Raw genomic sequence first — 15,804 nt, 5'->3', positions numbered from 1 at the left:
AAGGGGGGGAGGGACAACCTTAGGAAAAGAAAAGAAAAGAATTCACTATGCATCACAGAAGTGTAATTGGTTGTTAAATATTAATTCCTATCATATATTGGATGCTACGTATTTTCACTGTGGCTACATAATATGACCATTTTTATATTAGTAGTGAAATACAGCTTCGCTGCTCTTAAGCAGTTCTGTATTTTTATTTGCAAATATTTTTAATGAGCTTGTATTCTCTTTTATTTATGCTGTATTTTTGTTTAAGATTAATAAAACCAGACCTTAAAATATTTTTGACTGTTTAGCTCTAAAGTATTTTTTTTTGCAATTTTGTAATAGCATGACTCAGTTATTTGTTTTCTTCTAAGTTAACAAAGTGCCATCAATACTTGATTTATTCTGCCCTCCTAGAAAAACTGTAATATTCTTTGCCTACAGTGTGCAATTACAAGGGTTAAATATGTCAAACAAGTTTTAAGTTATGTAAAAGAAATACTTTATGATACAGGATATTGAATTTGGACTTGATTCATAAACTACTTGTCTGTGTACAAACTAGTTTGACATAACTACTAAATACTTTGGGGCGGACAAAACCATTCGGCATATCACTTTAAATACAGATGCTCATACATCTGTTCAGTGCAAGAAAAAAGGAGTTGTTTCTGAAGTAAAATTAGACAATGGAGCCAATTTCATTTTTTATGCATGTGAATGTAGAGTGCTTGAGGTTATTAGTTGAAACTGAGTAACCTTTCTAGGCTTTCATCTCTTTCTTTTCAAATTTGAATATGAAAAGCATATTCAAGTCAAAGACCATCACTTTAATGACATTTGGCAGTCATTTGATTTATTAGATTTAAAAAAAAAAAAATTCCTTTAAATATTTCATCATTCTATGCTAATCCTAGTAATATTGCCAGCTGAAGCCGTGTACCTGTATTAGTGGAGACAGAATGGTGTGGAATTTTCTCTGTCATCCTAGTAAAATTTCCATGAATCTACTGAATAATAAAACAACCTTATTGAAATATTCAGATTTGGGTTTTTAGTTAAAGTGTCTTAGGATACATAATAAAAGGAAATGTCTTTTGAAAGGAGGGGGTAAAATTACTTCATCAAATATTGAAAGGGCTTGACAGCAATGGAAATTGTTCTATATGATGGATATTTTTACAGTAGGATACACCTGCTTTTCAGTTTGATTAATTATATAATTTGCTTGGGAAAGCACAAGCTATCTCCATAATAAATTAGAATATTGATTTGCAGTTCTAACTGAATCTAGAAAGCTGATCTTTTGAATATAATTTTACTTACAATGCTTTATATTTACCATAAAAATTTGTCAGAATATTTCCAAGTAGGGGAAATATTTTTAATAAAGTTATGAACTTGAAAAGAACTCAATTTTTTTGACATTTCTGAACTGCAGGGAGCTCTTTATTATTTGAAGAGTCTCATCTTTGAATGCTCACCTATGTACTCCAATTTTGAAACCATAGTGGCTTTTCTTTCTTTTACAGAGTTACTTAGGGAAATATTTGTGACTCCTGTCGAGTGTGACACTTCCATTTAAATACAATAAAATTTATTAAAATTTCTATGTATGCAAATAATACAGGTGTTGCTGGGTGGTATGAAACAACTTCGTATGAGCAATAGAAAAATGTCATTATAGTTAAAAAATATAATAAAAGGTTCTGATGAAGACCAATTGGGATATTACTTTTATTATCATGTTGTTAATTTTACTTTTTCAATGTGATATTGATTTTACTATTTGATATTTGATATTACTAGATATTTGCTATTTGATATTTATAGATATGTAATAGTAATTACATATCTATAAAAAAGTACATATACATATACATATCTACAAAAAAGTATCAAATAGTAATATTTGGTATTACTAGAAAAGTTGAGTATATGAAACTGAGTTCCATGTATGTACAGTGTTACTTTACATGCTTAAGTACTTCATAACTTGATGGATTTTAGCGAAATAATTGTAGAATAGTCTGCAGTAGGCACCACGTCTAATGATTTTCTTTCATTGGGAAAACATTGATACCTGGTATTGCTGAGACTGTTTCAAGCAACTACAGGATCAAGATACAAAAGACTTCGTTGTGTAGCTAAAAATAACAGTAACTGAAGTCTGTGGTTCAGATATCATTTATACGTGCAGATATCCTTAACTTAATCTTCTCCAGTAGAGTATGACTATTGTAAAAGTATTTCAACACCGAAAATAAATCAGTATCTGTTGCAGTGATGCTCATGACTACAAACCCTGCGGCTTTAGAATCTCATTGTGTCTATGTCAAAATCAATCAAGCAATGTTAACCATACAAAATACCCAGTGATTTACATACATGTATATTTGTTTTAGTTAACACTTCAAGAAATGAAAAATATTTTATTGTGTTTGTGGTTTGTTTTTAAATAGGCAACTGAAAAAATCCGGATTGAAATTATATCGCTTGGTCTTACTGAGTCACGAATTGCAGCAGATGAAACAATACAACAGCTGTTTGTAGAGTGCAGATTATACAATTTAGTTGTAGAGGAGACCCCGGTGTCACTTCCAAAGCCAACAATTGGTCAGAGGGTTCACTATAACTATAGCAATGGTAAGTATAATATCTTTCTTGTTTCCTCTCTTAAATTTTGTCTTTGGAAAAGCCCGTCAATATCTCCTCTATATTATAGTTGGATTTGTCTGTGTACTAATTGTATTTGTTTTGCTCCTGGATATTTTAGGAAACATTACAAGTGTTTTTAGAAATGCCAGGGTTGCAATTAGCAAGTATAAAATCAATTGTTGAAGTAGGCTGCTCTATGAAGTGATAACATTACAATATATGTAAACATCCTGTTAGCCTGTAGTTTTTTAGGTTAGATGTATATAAAGTTAAAATTATGTATTCTTTCTAAAAGAACATGAGGAAGTGATGTTTCTGTTGGTACGTGATGATACAGCAGAAGAAAAGCATTCCACATAACCATGTACAACGAAAACGGTTCAAAAGAGAAAATATGTAATTGGACTAGAACATCACTAAGGAATATTCAGTGTTCCTTTAATAAGAACTTTCTGAAATAGGAATTATTTAGCAATGTTTAATACTAATACATTGGTTTTTCATAGCATCATAGAATGGCTTGGGTTGGAAGAGACCTAAAAGATCATCTAGTTCTGACTCCCCTTCCATGGGCAGGGATGCCACCCACTAGATCAGGTTGCCCAGTGCCCCATCCAACCTGGCCATGAACACCTTCAGGGATGGGTCACCCACAGCTTCTCTGGGCAGCCTGGGCCAGTGCCTCACCACTCTCTGCATGAAGAATTTCCTCCTAACATCTAATCTAAATCTCCCCTCTTTCATTTTAAAACTATTTCTCCTTGTCTATCATTATCTTGCTTGAGTAAAAAGTTGTTCTCCATCTTCTTTATAAGGCTGCAGTGAGGTTTTCCTGGAGCCTTCTCTTCTTCAGGCTCAATATCCCCAGCTCTCTTGGCCTTTCTCCACAGAAGAGGTGTTCCAGCCCTCTGATGATCTTCGTGGTCCTCCTCTGGACCTGCTCTAACAGGTCCATGTCTTTCTTGTTCTGAAGGCCACAGAAAGTGGGGCCTCACAAGGGCAGAGCAGAGGAGGACAGTCACCTCCCTCAACCTGCTAGCCTTGCCTCTGTTGATGCAGCCCAGGATGCAGTTGGTCTTCTGGGCTGCAAGCACACTCTGATGATTCGCGTCAAGCCACAGCAAGCATTTTCTTGACCATAGGGTGACTGCAAATTTGAGAGAGAATATAAAGGCTGGGGCACAATATTTTGTTAATTTTGGTAACTTTGAGAAAGACAGTCGTATGGCTTTATTTAGAAAACACTGCAGACTGAATTTCCTTCACTGAGGCCTGCTTGCATTTAAAAATATGAGATTTCTGACATCATATAGGAGACATTAGATAAGACATCAGGTAAATAACTTTTTATTTTAACAATGCTCATCTTGCTAGTTGCAGTAAACACTTTTCCAAATGTGCTAGATAGGAAGACATTACTGAAATCAAATTTGTAAAACCTCATTGAAATAACACCATAAGCCAATAAAAGAAAGCTGTCTAACAATTTCAATTTCTCATCATTCTTGAGTTCTCATTGCTTTGCATATAAGAAGCATTCAGGAGGTATAAAAATAAATTCTTGCACAATCTTTTGATTCCTGTGTGTTTTTGGTATGATCTAAGCATAATACTAGATTTTTTAAGTACTAACTCCACAAAGTAGAACTAGCAAAACATAGCCAATTTAGAGCAGATACATTGAAAGTGGGAAAGTAGAGACAGAGATGAGTACAAGATGAAATTTCAGTCTCTTAAGACAATGATGAAACTTAAATGTATTTCAGTCTGGGATATTGGAAGACACTATTATGCTTTGTAAAGTCTGATTCATAAGGCTAATTCATGAGCCTAATTCATAAGGCTTTCTGAACTGGTAATGCTGTATCATACTATTTCTGCTAGTTAAAACTTGGCTTGATAATTGGTTTTTCTGTTTGCTGCTCAAGTGTTGTAGAAATGTTTAAACTTCAAAATTGCCTAACAAACAAATATCAGAATGTGGTTATATGGCTTGTATTCTGCAGCGTTATACTAACATGATTATTATTTGCAGAGATTTGCTTAGATAATTGGTTATATAATTTTTACTTAAGATTAGTTTTGCATATAGGGGAAAAAAACATCTGCTTTTTGATAATATCAGTTGGAAAGCTAGTAAGGTAGTAGTAATGAAATCTGCGTGTGTTTACTATGGCTTTACTGCATCTCTTATTTGTCTAATATTGTGTTAATATGTCTAGCTAGATTTGAGTATGTTTAATATTTGAGGTTAATTGAATATTTTCTTTAATAAAAATGAGATTTGCATGAGGAGAAAGAAATTTACTTTGAGATTTGAAGGAAACTGATAGTCTTCTAGATTTTGTATAGAAATAAAAACATGGTAAATCCGTAAGTAACCTAAGAAATCATTAATTATATATAAAATATTTTTATTATTTATTACTTGAGCAGCTTGAGTGTTTTAAACATGTCTTAGCTGATACAGAAGGCTCCATTAGATTCTTTGTTTAAAAACCAGATGTATCGTTTCTATACCTTTTACATATCCTTCACTTTCATTGCTTCATATGTAATGTACCAGAAGATTAATGGAATCTTGCTGAAAAACAATAGAGTAGATCTACATTTATCTGGACAAAGAAGACCCTATGAATTTCCCTTTTCACAAGTGGTTAGAGCATGTAATTTGACATTAATTACTTATTTTGACTATGACTTTTTGACTAGGAGTGATTAGAAGATCATTTTTCTTTCTTCCAAGGTCTGGAAACAGAAACTTGAATGGAAGAGAGAGATATATGTTCTAGGATTATACTGCATAAGTATTATACTGCATAAGATTTCCCTTAATGTTAGGTTTTGTAACTACTGGTGGCCATACTGTCTGAGGAGAGGAGCTGTTAAGAGTTATCAGAATACCCAAGAATGCTCCCAAACACACTAATCCCATGAACTCAGAGAAAAAGGGAACTTCCCAAATTGTGCTTACGCCATGATTCTGTCCTGTAATTTATTTTAAAATAAATAAATAAATAAAAGATTCACATCTTTGATAGGATTTAATTTGTGTATGATGTTAGAAAGTGTTAGAGATCGTTATAAGCAATGCATTCATATTTTATTTTTTTCATGTACTTTAAAGTTGTGTGCTGGAAAATACTTACAGTCATGTCACAATAGATAACTTTAAATTGAATGTAATAGCAGTTTCACCGTCTGAAAAACATTGGGAAACATAAGTTGCTTCAGGAAAACAAAGCTCAAACAAGTGTAACCACTTGTATAAAAATGCATCTGTTGATATTGGACTCAATTTCAGTAAAAGGAATACTTTTCTTGTAAAAGCCACGATTACCGTAATTAACAAGGTAAGGACAGTTCATACATGTTAAGAAAAAGCATTCATGTTGTATTAAATATGAAGATTTAACTACAAAAATGCTGAGATGGCAGGAAAGCTACTAGAAGGTAACAGAAAATCTGAGATGTGTCATTTTTACCATACGCAATGATTCTAGAGAACAGACAGCAGCAGAAGAAAAATTTACAAAATCTTCCAAAGATTTTATATGAGTTACTTAATCAGACAGCTTTCTCAGTGAACAGGTGGTTATTTGGACAGCCCAAAGTACAAGTGTAAGGTCACCAAAGGGAGTGGGGAATTTGGGGAGGAAGATGATGGGTTTTATTTTCATTGAAAATAAACTTCTGAAGTTCCATACTCTAAAAAATGGATGGTTTCTTCAGAATAATTCAAATGAAAGGCCTGGCATCAGAAACATAGTTGTACTTCTTGGTGTTTATTCTTGTTCTCCATTAAGGCTCAACACAGTATAAGACATCGTTTTTCCATCATTGCAATGAACCTCTGCTTCAAAACAGTCTCATTTAGTTCTGTTAGAAAGTGAATTATGAAAAAAGTATGTTGTAACACATCCAGCTACGTTAATGTTTAGAATTGCAGTGGTTTTTAACGAGGTTCAGGGGCATTTTAATCTTTCAATGCTTCTTTAGGACAAATTTAAAAAATATAATTTTAGATGCAAACTGTCACAAGTTAATTTTGGATGATTTTTGCAATTAATTGGACAGAAATATGAGATGTTCCACGCCTTGGAGCAATGTTATAATTCAGTGTTATAAGCAGTAGTAAGGGGTGATATGAAAGTATGTTACTCATCATTATCTAAAAATGTAAGTTTCTTTTCACTGCGGTTAATCATTTTTCCTGATTTGAATGGAGTTCTTGTGCTGAATGTTTTACTTGCTAGTCTGATTTTTTCCACTGACTGAAGTGAATTCAAATTCTTTAGGTTTGTAAATAGACTTCCATTTAAAATTGTTTTAGATACACGATTAGTAAACTTAGGAAGTTCCAGTTGGAATGCTTATGGGGAAGGGAAGAATCTGTGGATGTGACAGCTCCTTTGAAGTTCTTCGGCTGTCCATCTGTCTCCCTGCTGCCTCCCCATCACTTCCTGTGGTGGCCCCAGGAGGACTTGGACATGAGAGGAGCACATGTGGAAAGTCATCCACGTACCCAAAAGAAGAGCAGATGGCAGTAATAGCTTTTTTTAACCTGTCCAAGAAAGTAACAGTGTTATGGGTGGAAATTAAGGATTCCAAGATGGAACACCAGTGCTTTGCTTTCTGCTAGTAGGGAAAAAGGTGTTAGAAAAAAAGGTTCCTTCCATTGAGTGATTCAGATCCTGGCTGTTGTCTGAAAGCACTGATTTCTAGTAGTGGTTCTGCTGACCAGGTAAGAGTTGAGGAGCTTTAGAGCAACTTGGAAGAACAGTGGCTCTGCACGATGTGCTTCCTAGAAGGACTTTGATAGGGATATGACCACCAGTAAATCCCTTTGCAAGGAGTTAATTTGAGCCTTCTTATCTCTATATTGTATACCTATATTCCGATACTCCCTGATCCTTGGTGGTAATAACTTCTGTTTATATGAATAAGTTTACTTTGGATAGTAGAGGAGGGTATGAAATTCATAACAGATTCTGTCAGCACATAGGAAAAGAAACCTTAACATGATGTGCAGAGTGAAAGAAAGGTGGAGCTTGTCTTTTTTTTTTTTTCCTGCAGTTACAGAGTAACTAGAGGAGAGTGAGCCATGTTGGAAATAAAGATGCTGGAATTAAAAGAGAGACAAATTTCTAGCTCCTCCTCCTGTTCTCTAAAACAAATGCAAAATGTTCCAAGGAGCTATACTTATTTCCCAAAGAGTTATATTTCTGTCCTAGTAACTTTTTTTCAGCTATGTTTCTAACTTCTTATTAACAAACAAAAAAAGTGTAATTCCTTTAATGTTGTTTTTCACATCCAGAATTTTTTATAATCCTTCACAGTAGTTTAAGTTCTTCCAATACTTGTAGGCTGATACCATGTGTTGAAAAGAAGCAACTTGCTTAATACAAGATTCCCAAAAATCTTCTTAACAAATTTCCTAAAACCCTGTTTTGTATTATTTTATTGTTTGTCCAAATCTAGACTATTTTTCACTCTAGGTTATATTAATGGTACAAAAATTAAACACTGGTCCTCATGTTTTTATTTTAAATTAAAACAATAAGAGGCTTTTAGAGCATGTGCTCACACTCCCCGGTCTGTGGATTTTCTTCCGTCCATTGGTCTAGTTGTTTCTCTTATTGAAATATTGTGGCAGGAAAGGAGGATTAAATTACTGAGGCTGTCAAAAAGGACAAGCATTCTGCCATGCATTATCATTATCACTAGCTTCCTCAGTGGAAGAAAATGCGCTAAATCCCTTCAAATACAAAGCGGTAAAGACCACTGGCTTTTAAAATCATGACTGCTATTGCCATTAACAGAAAATGACAGCTATGTGGCATGCTTAGATGCTGCTTGTATCTTTTCTGACAGTGTGCACATAAAACTGCCGGTGACATGCCATTAGATCACATGACCTTTCAAATTTGATTCTAGCGTTGTTGCTTTTCAGACAAGGGAATGAAATGTTTATTTTTCTTTGTTCTTTTCTTCACGCTTTTTCTCCTGGAAGATGAAAAACAGGCGGTAACTAATTATATTAATTCCAATTTGCTTTGCAGTGATACATGTGGATAAGGCAAATAATCGTGCAAGAAGAGAGTATCTCAAGTCTATACTTCAAAAACCAGATCTAAACGCTGACAGGTACATATTAGTGCTGAAAAACTCCATAAAAGGTCTTTATAAAGAATGCTTTACTTTTTGCCATTTGGCTTGCCTTGTTCTTTGACTGTATTGAGGAAATACCCAAGAGAAGTTAATACGTAACTAATGAACTAGAGAGAATTTTGTTTCAGCTGGGAATTATACCTATGTTTTGATGTGGTGATTGATAATCATTTCTTCCCTGAATAGGTTTGTGTGACGTGGAATATTGCAATCTCTCTTAATGTTGTTTTAGTGCTGTGTTTTGTTTTTTGTTAAGTCATGTTTCACAAAAGAGAGATTCTGTCATCAGCATTCTATCAATAATGAACTTTTAAAGCACATATATCACAGTAATACATCTTTTGCTTTCTGAATTTGAAGAACTAATAGTATAAAAGCTTCAGAAAGTATTCCTTAGCCCTGGAATTTCCAAAAGCCTTATATATAAATTGAACCTATATAAAAATTGATTTAGTAGTCAGCTATTGTATGTATACTTATGAGAAAGAGTATAGATTAGTCTAGTCTGAGCTCATAATAATAAGCTTGTTTATTCAGATTTTTTGATTGAGATAGCATGCACATTCCTTTGAGCAAATGAATAACAAATACTGATTCTGTTTACTCTTAAAGGTCAATCTTAATCAAAATGGGACAATTATTAATTTGAAAGTTGATTTTATTTGCAGAAGAGAATACATTCTGACTGTGTTTGAAGTATAGGTGTTATTTGTTTTTGTTTTAAAATACTTGTTTATTCACAAGACACAGATTCACTCTGCAGTAGGAAAGAGAGTGGTCCCTCTTCATTCTATTTCCTTTCTAAAGTTGAGTTCTGTGCTTTGGCCTGTTAACAGATTTTACCAATATGTAGTAGGGAAAACCGTGAAATGATCTTTGTGGGAATGGGAAATATCACACCAAAGCATTCTGAGGTTTGGAGATAAATATATTATATACATTAAAAAAAAAAAAGTCTTCATTCTATAAGCAAGCAAAAGATTTGCTTTACCATACAGAATGGGAAAATGGATAACATGCTATATTAAGAATTTTATGATACCGAGGATAAAATACTTTTTTTTTCCCCCTTGGGGATAGTTTAGTGAAGGAAACTAGCTAGTCTGTAGGTTGCAATTTCACCAATAAATACTTAGGTATCTATACTAAATATTCACCAGATCTAATGTAGATAACGTTCTAATAAACTGTTCTGTGGTGAAGTTTCAATTCGGTGTTGACTGAGCAGCAAGGCAGAAAGTTCATCAGTAGTCCAGTTCTCTGCCTTAGCCTAGCACGAGGACCACCAAGAAACAAAACTTATGAAAAGGTTCTTCTACACCAAACGTTTTCAGCTCTGCGTGTTTTTAAACCTGACCTAGTTCTATCTTCAGCACATGTTTTCTATCACAGGCCTTACAAACTAGTATCAGAGCTTTTTCAGCTGAAACAGGAACTGAACTAAACTAATGCTTTAAAGATCAGGAGACCAAATTATCAAGGATATAAATATCACTGAAAATTGCCTGCACATGGTTTAGCCTGACACTCTATTGGTGTTTGTACAGTGCCAGATTATAGGAGCAGAGTTAGTGTATTATGTGTATGTTTTAAGTTTTCAGGTGAACTTTTTTTTTGTCACAAATGTTGTTAGAAATGATACTCATAATGATTGATTCCATATTAGAACATACACAGATACCTTGTGTGCTATGCTTTTTATTCCAAAAGGAGTTATGTTAAGGGATATCCTTTGAAACAAATATTCTCAGGTGTTAAGAGAGAGATTTGAGTAGAATAAATAAAATTACTGCTAAGCCAGAGCTCTGGATGATAACCTAGTCCTATAATTGAATTGGGGGCCAGCTAGACAATGAAAATAATGAATTTCACAGCTTTATATTCTTTAACTTTATACTTACAAATAAATAAATGTATATTGACGTGGCATTTATATGGGAAAGTATGTTTATTTATTGGGAGTGTGGTTTACTGTTCATTAAAAGATAAGATTTCCTAAAAAGAAGTTTTTTTTCTTTCAATTGTACATCATATGGAATAATTGTGATTTCTGTTGTTGTAGTTTTTTAATGTTGATTTTGGTTCCGTATCGGAATAAATGGCTTTATTGGCAGGAAATGCAAGAATATTCAGTATGTAACACTTTAAGTGTTTTCAGCAATATAAATAATCAAGAAAATATGGTGCTAAATAGAATGATATAAAGTCTAAAATACATGAGCATGAGGTAGTAGGAGACTTGGAGGACTCTTGAAATCCTTTTTAGATTGGTAATTGTTGCATAGCACAAAGATGCCTCTTCTCTTTTGACAAGCGTCTTTGTTTTAATCTGCATTTTCAGACAGGCAATGTCTTTATCATTACTATGGAAGTTTTGTCAGAACGCTTGCATTTTCTTATAGCTCTGCTGTGTGACAAGGGTAGCCTTTATGTTTTTTTTCTGGTTTTGTATTATATTCAGTGTATATTCCTTTTTTATGTTAGAAAGCTATAGTACTTGTAAATAGTACTTGTAAAACCTTGTGAAAATGAATGGGATGGTACAAAATTAGTATTTTTTTGTTATTTTATCATCTTAGCCTAATGTAATTCCATGTTCAAGTCTTTAAATCAGGTAGTAAAAGGAGGCATTTGAGCCAGTCCATTTAAGATAACTGGAATCCAATTGCATTTATGCTTTGTCCAGTTTGTGTTCATCTGTTACCTTTCAGCATTTTAAGAGTGGAAATTTGGGTCATAGAGAGAAACTTACCTGATTCCTCGTGCCAGATGATACTTGCAGTACTTGCAGACCTGGTGGTATAGTACATACTCATCTGACAAGTGTCAAAAGAGACGTGTGTGAAGAATGGAAGAATCCATTCTTCTAACAGTCACCCTGCTGTGATAACAAGAGTGAACAGGTTTGTGCGAGAGGTTTCCAGGCTGAGCCTGACAGGTGTATTGTTTCTTGGTAGGAAATGATTTCTGCACCAAGAAACTGACTGTATGAAGTCATTGTTCACCAAAGTAGCTAAAGCTATGCATCCATATCGTAGGAGTATAGAATACACGTACAGTGTTAGCTTCACATTAATATACTATATTAATATACAAGGTTTTCTCCTTGCTGCTTAAAAATGGCTGAGCTCTGGAGTAAAGAATTGGAACCAAAATCTGCCAACATCGCAACTTCTCCCAGGCACTCTAAATTCCCTGCTGGTGATAACACCTTTAAGTGCTATCATAACAATGTTTGTTTCAGGTTTTTCTGCTGAATTGTAAAGCATATTTTTAAGCTTGAAGCAATGATTATTTTTCACTTGGTACACTTAAAAGATGAAAATTAATCCAGCGCTATATCCCCTATCTATCATTGTCTAGCTGTTTTCTCCAATTAATTTGATACAACATTGACAACAGTTTTATCAGGCTTTGTTACAATTTTTAACTTGTTTTTATTTCATTTAATAGTTATCTTGAACACTTCAATAATTCTTCCTTTTTGATTGAGTTTGGGCACTTTTGCTCATCCTTAGCTCTGTGCCAAAAATCTTAAGTTAGATCCATTATACTCAGTCAAGCCACCTGCTGTTGGAAATAGCTGTGATATTTTTCCTTTTTTTTTTTGTCTCTAGAACCTTTTTTTTTAAACAACACTTACTTTCAACAGATGTCAGCTTTTAGCCATAAACAAATATATAACAATCAAAATAATGAATATTTCTTAGTAAAAGCCAGAACAAAACCAAAATGCTATAAAAGCAGATTGCAGTCATTGTTACTATGCTTAAAGGCTTTTAGGAAGATTTGATTATAATTTGTCTAAGATAGTCTTTCCCATAGACTTGGAAAACTTTGTGCAGTTTGATTGTTACTCCTTTGGAATTGTGCTTATTGGAACATTTTTAGGTTGTAAAGCTCACAAGCATTCACCGTTTTAGCGATATTGCCAAGATATACCAAAAAAGTAGTTAAATCAGAATTCCTGTCATTTTGTCAGTCTCAGTGCTTTTGGCCCCAGCACAAGCCACTAACTCAAGTCAGCTCCAGCACAATCCTGTAATTATATGTTTAAAAGTAAAACTATACTTGGGTACAATGAGTGTAATTTAAGTTCGCAGAAGAAATGCAAATATTTTATATAGTTGTTGGGCTTAGATGTTTGGGATCAACAAACAGGCTTGCATTTAAACAGGATGATAAATAGACGAAGGCCTTTGTGTCCAGGCTGTGCTCATGGCTAGTTTTGTTTGATTGTTGTCTAAAGTGTAAAACAGGAATGGAACAATTAAGGTAAAATAGGAGGTGTATTGGTTGGAGAGAATGACTACAGGACAAATGGCAGTGTAAGGTACAACTTGAAACAGGGAATGCATAATACAGCATTAGAAAGGTACTATTTTGAGAGAACTGCCTTTAGGTTCCTGTTCGGTTTTGTAGAATGTGTTCCGGACTTGAACAGTGTTCTTGCCAATGTCTGAATGACGTGTGAAAACTCTCAGTAATTTTCAGCTAAATACTTTGCACATGGTGTTTGGAAATACTTCATTAAATATGGTTAGTATTTCTGATATCAGGGAAATGTTAGATATGGTTTGTCTTAAATACTTACGTCTCTCACACCACTCATTATAAAGAGAAGAAAATGCATGGCTTAGGATTTACTGGGTCTGCATAATCAAGTAGTGTGGACCAGTGGGGGAGAGAGAATCTCTAGAGCAAAGCAGTTGTTGCTAATGGTCTGATATTCACAGTACATAGATCTTAGGACGATTTTCAGAATTCAAAATACTCCAAATTGATCCCATGGACTGACTGTCTATTTTCAGTGCAGCGCATTAGGGGTACTCCTGGAGCACATCTTCAGTCTAGTTTAGTCCAGTCCAAGAAGAATCCAACATGTTCCAAGCTTGCTTTGCAAACAGAAGCACCGTAACCGGGGACAAATGAAAAGTTTTACTTCATAAGTATGCTCTGTATCCAAGCCCAAACAATCATACAGGTTCATTTTATGACTAAATGAAAGTAATTGATCTTTTCTTACCAATTTTGCTGTCAAAGGTTTTAACCAGCAAAACGTAATGTTTAATCTAAAATGAATATTTTTGCCATTTAATTGTTCACATCAAATGATTTGCATGGCAAGGTCAGCAATCTAAAAAAAAAAAAACAAAAAAAAAAAAAACAAAAAACACAGAAAAGCTATCACTATTTTGAAATGATTATAAATGAATTTTCCTAAAAGCACATAGGTACAATCTTGATTTAATGAACAGGGGAAGATGTAAAGAAATTAAGTGACTTGAACAGTTTATTCAATAGCTAAGCTAAACGAACCTAGGAGTTTGAAATGTGAAAAAAATCTTTCATCCTTAGACTATTCTCTGTCCTTCTATCTGTTCTTCTAGTATTGATAAATAATGCTAAAGAAGGAGGGAAGATTTTGGGAAAAAAAGATTCTCAAACTATTGTTTTCATGGAAAATGTTGCACATCAGTAATAGAGATCTGGTTTATGTTTAACTGGTAAAAACAGTTCACCAGTGTTTTTGTTTTGTTTTTGTTTTTTTACCTTTTTAATGTGTTTTTGAGATAATTTTCAACCCTTTGTGAACATAAATATATCTTCTCTTATGTTTAGTCTACTATTTACAGTGGTTACCGATCCCCCAGAAGATGAACAGGATCTTGAATGTGAAGATATTGGGTTTGCTTATGTCAGTTTGAGAGAGATATTCCAGAAGGAAAGGGACGTCGTTGAGCAAGATATTGATGGTAAGTTTTAGAGGCTAATTTGTTGTAACCTTCCATAACCACCAATTATTTGTTCAATTTCTGCTTGTCTCTGCAAGCTTTGCTGTGTAAGTAGTTGTTTGACTTTGAACAAGAAGTTCTTTAATGGCCTCCATGGCCTATAATGGCCACCACATTTGTCTGAAAAAGTCTTCAAAACCTGTAATTTTATTATTCCTTAAAAAATGCTTTGAAGAAAAAACAGCATTCCCAGCTCATAATAATCAGTTCATAAAATTTAAGAACTTTTAGGACGTCTACTTGTTATGATTCTTTATTTTGTAAAACATACTTTATCCAATAAGACTGTAAATACGTATTATTTTGTTATTAAAACTTCTGTCAATAATTCTTTATTGCTAATGTCTTTATCTTGTTTAAAGTAATTTTATGATCCCCAGAGTAACTCAAGATTGCATCCTCCATATCAAACATATTTGAGGCAAAATGAAATACCGGTGGCTTTTGTTAGGTCTGTCAGTTTAGTAAGCATTATTCTGTAACAAACTGTGACTGAACTTTCACAGTGATTTATTAAAGCATGGTGAGGTGAGTAGGAGGTGTGGAATCTTCCATTTCCTCTGTTTTGTGATAACATCTTTATAAAGCAGATAAGAAGGCTAGAGAAGGTTATTTGGTCTTTTAATAGACAGCTAACAAAACTATCCTCCTGGCTTAGCCTTTCCTCAGCCCCAATGTAGCAGGGACAGGGTTATCAAGTATTATTTACATCCTTCCTGTAGCTAAATTACTGAAAGTATGCGTCAAAGTTCTGGGAACATGATAAGGAAAATTCTAAGAAGAATCAAATTTCTGTACCCTGGAAAAATAATAGATTCGATGCAGTTCTTACTGTGGCTGAACCACTTCATCTTTTCTCCACCAATAATTTTTCTCCAAGTAGTTATACAAAAGCACATCTCTTCCAAAAAGGTATTTCACAGCCATGGAAAATTGTTTTTGTTCTGGATTTTATGGCCCGTTTGTCGTAATTCCCATTTGATAAGATTGATTAGTGATGTAAATTAATTTTGTACCCTTGAAAGTCACCTTTCACACAACTCTTAAAACTCTTAATTGTCATCTGAGATGATTATTAAGACAGAAAGTACAGTTGTTTAGTATTAGTTGTTCTAGGTAATTATTATGTAATGTCAGCTGCTTTGGGATTGTGAGGATCATTTCTTCTCCTAATCAGAAGATATTCAAACAATTT

At 33.8% G+C, this 15,804-nt stretch overlaps 1 protein-coding gene across 9 annotated transcripts in view; it reads left to right on the top strand.

Moving 5' to 3' along the window:
• RPGRIP1L (RPGRIP1 like) overlaps positions 1-15,804 on the top strand; it is a 75,159-nt gene that overhangs the window by 54,610 nt on the left and 4,745 nt on the right. For all 9 annotated transcript variants that reach the window (XM_083852079.1, XM_083852078.1, XM_083852074.1 and 6 more), the window contains 3 exons: positions 2,448-2,631; positions 8,706-8,790; positions 14,437-14,570. In XM_083852079.1, the coding sequence (XP_083708205.1) occupies positions 2,448-2,631; positions 8,706-8,790; positions 14,437-14,570 (403 nt within the window). The remainder of the gene's footprint in view (positions 1-2,447; positions 2,632-8,705; positions 8,791-14,436; positions 14,571-15,804) is intronic.

This window comes from Anser anser, assembly GCF_964211835.1.
Source record: "Anser anser genome assembly, chromosome: 11".
In the NCBI taxonomy this organism is placed as follows: domain Eukaryota; kingdom Metazoa; phylum Chordata; class Aves; order Anseriformes; family Anatidae; genus Anser; species Anser anser.
Note: the sequence above shows the minus strand (reverse complement) of the source record. Positions and strands in the feature narration are given on the sequence as shown.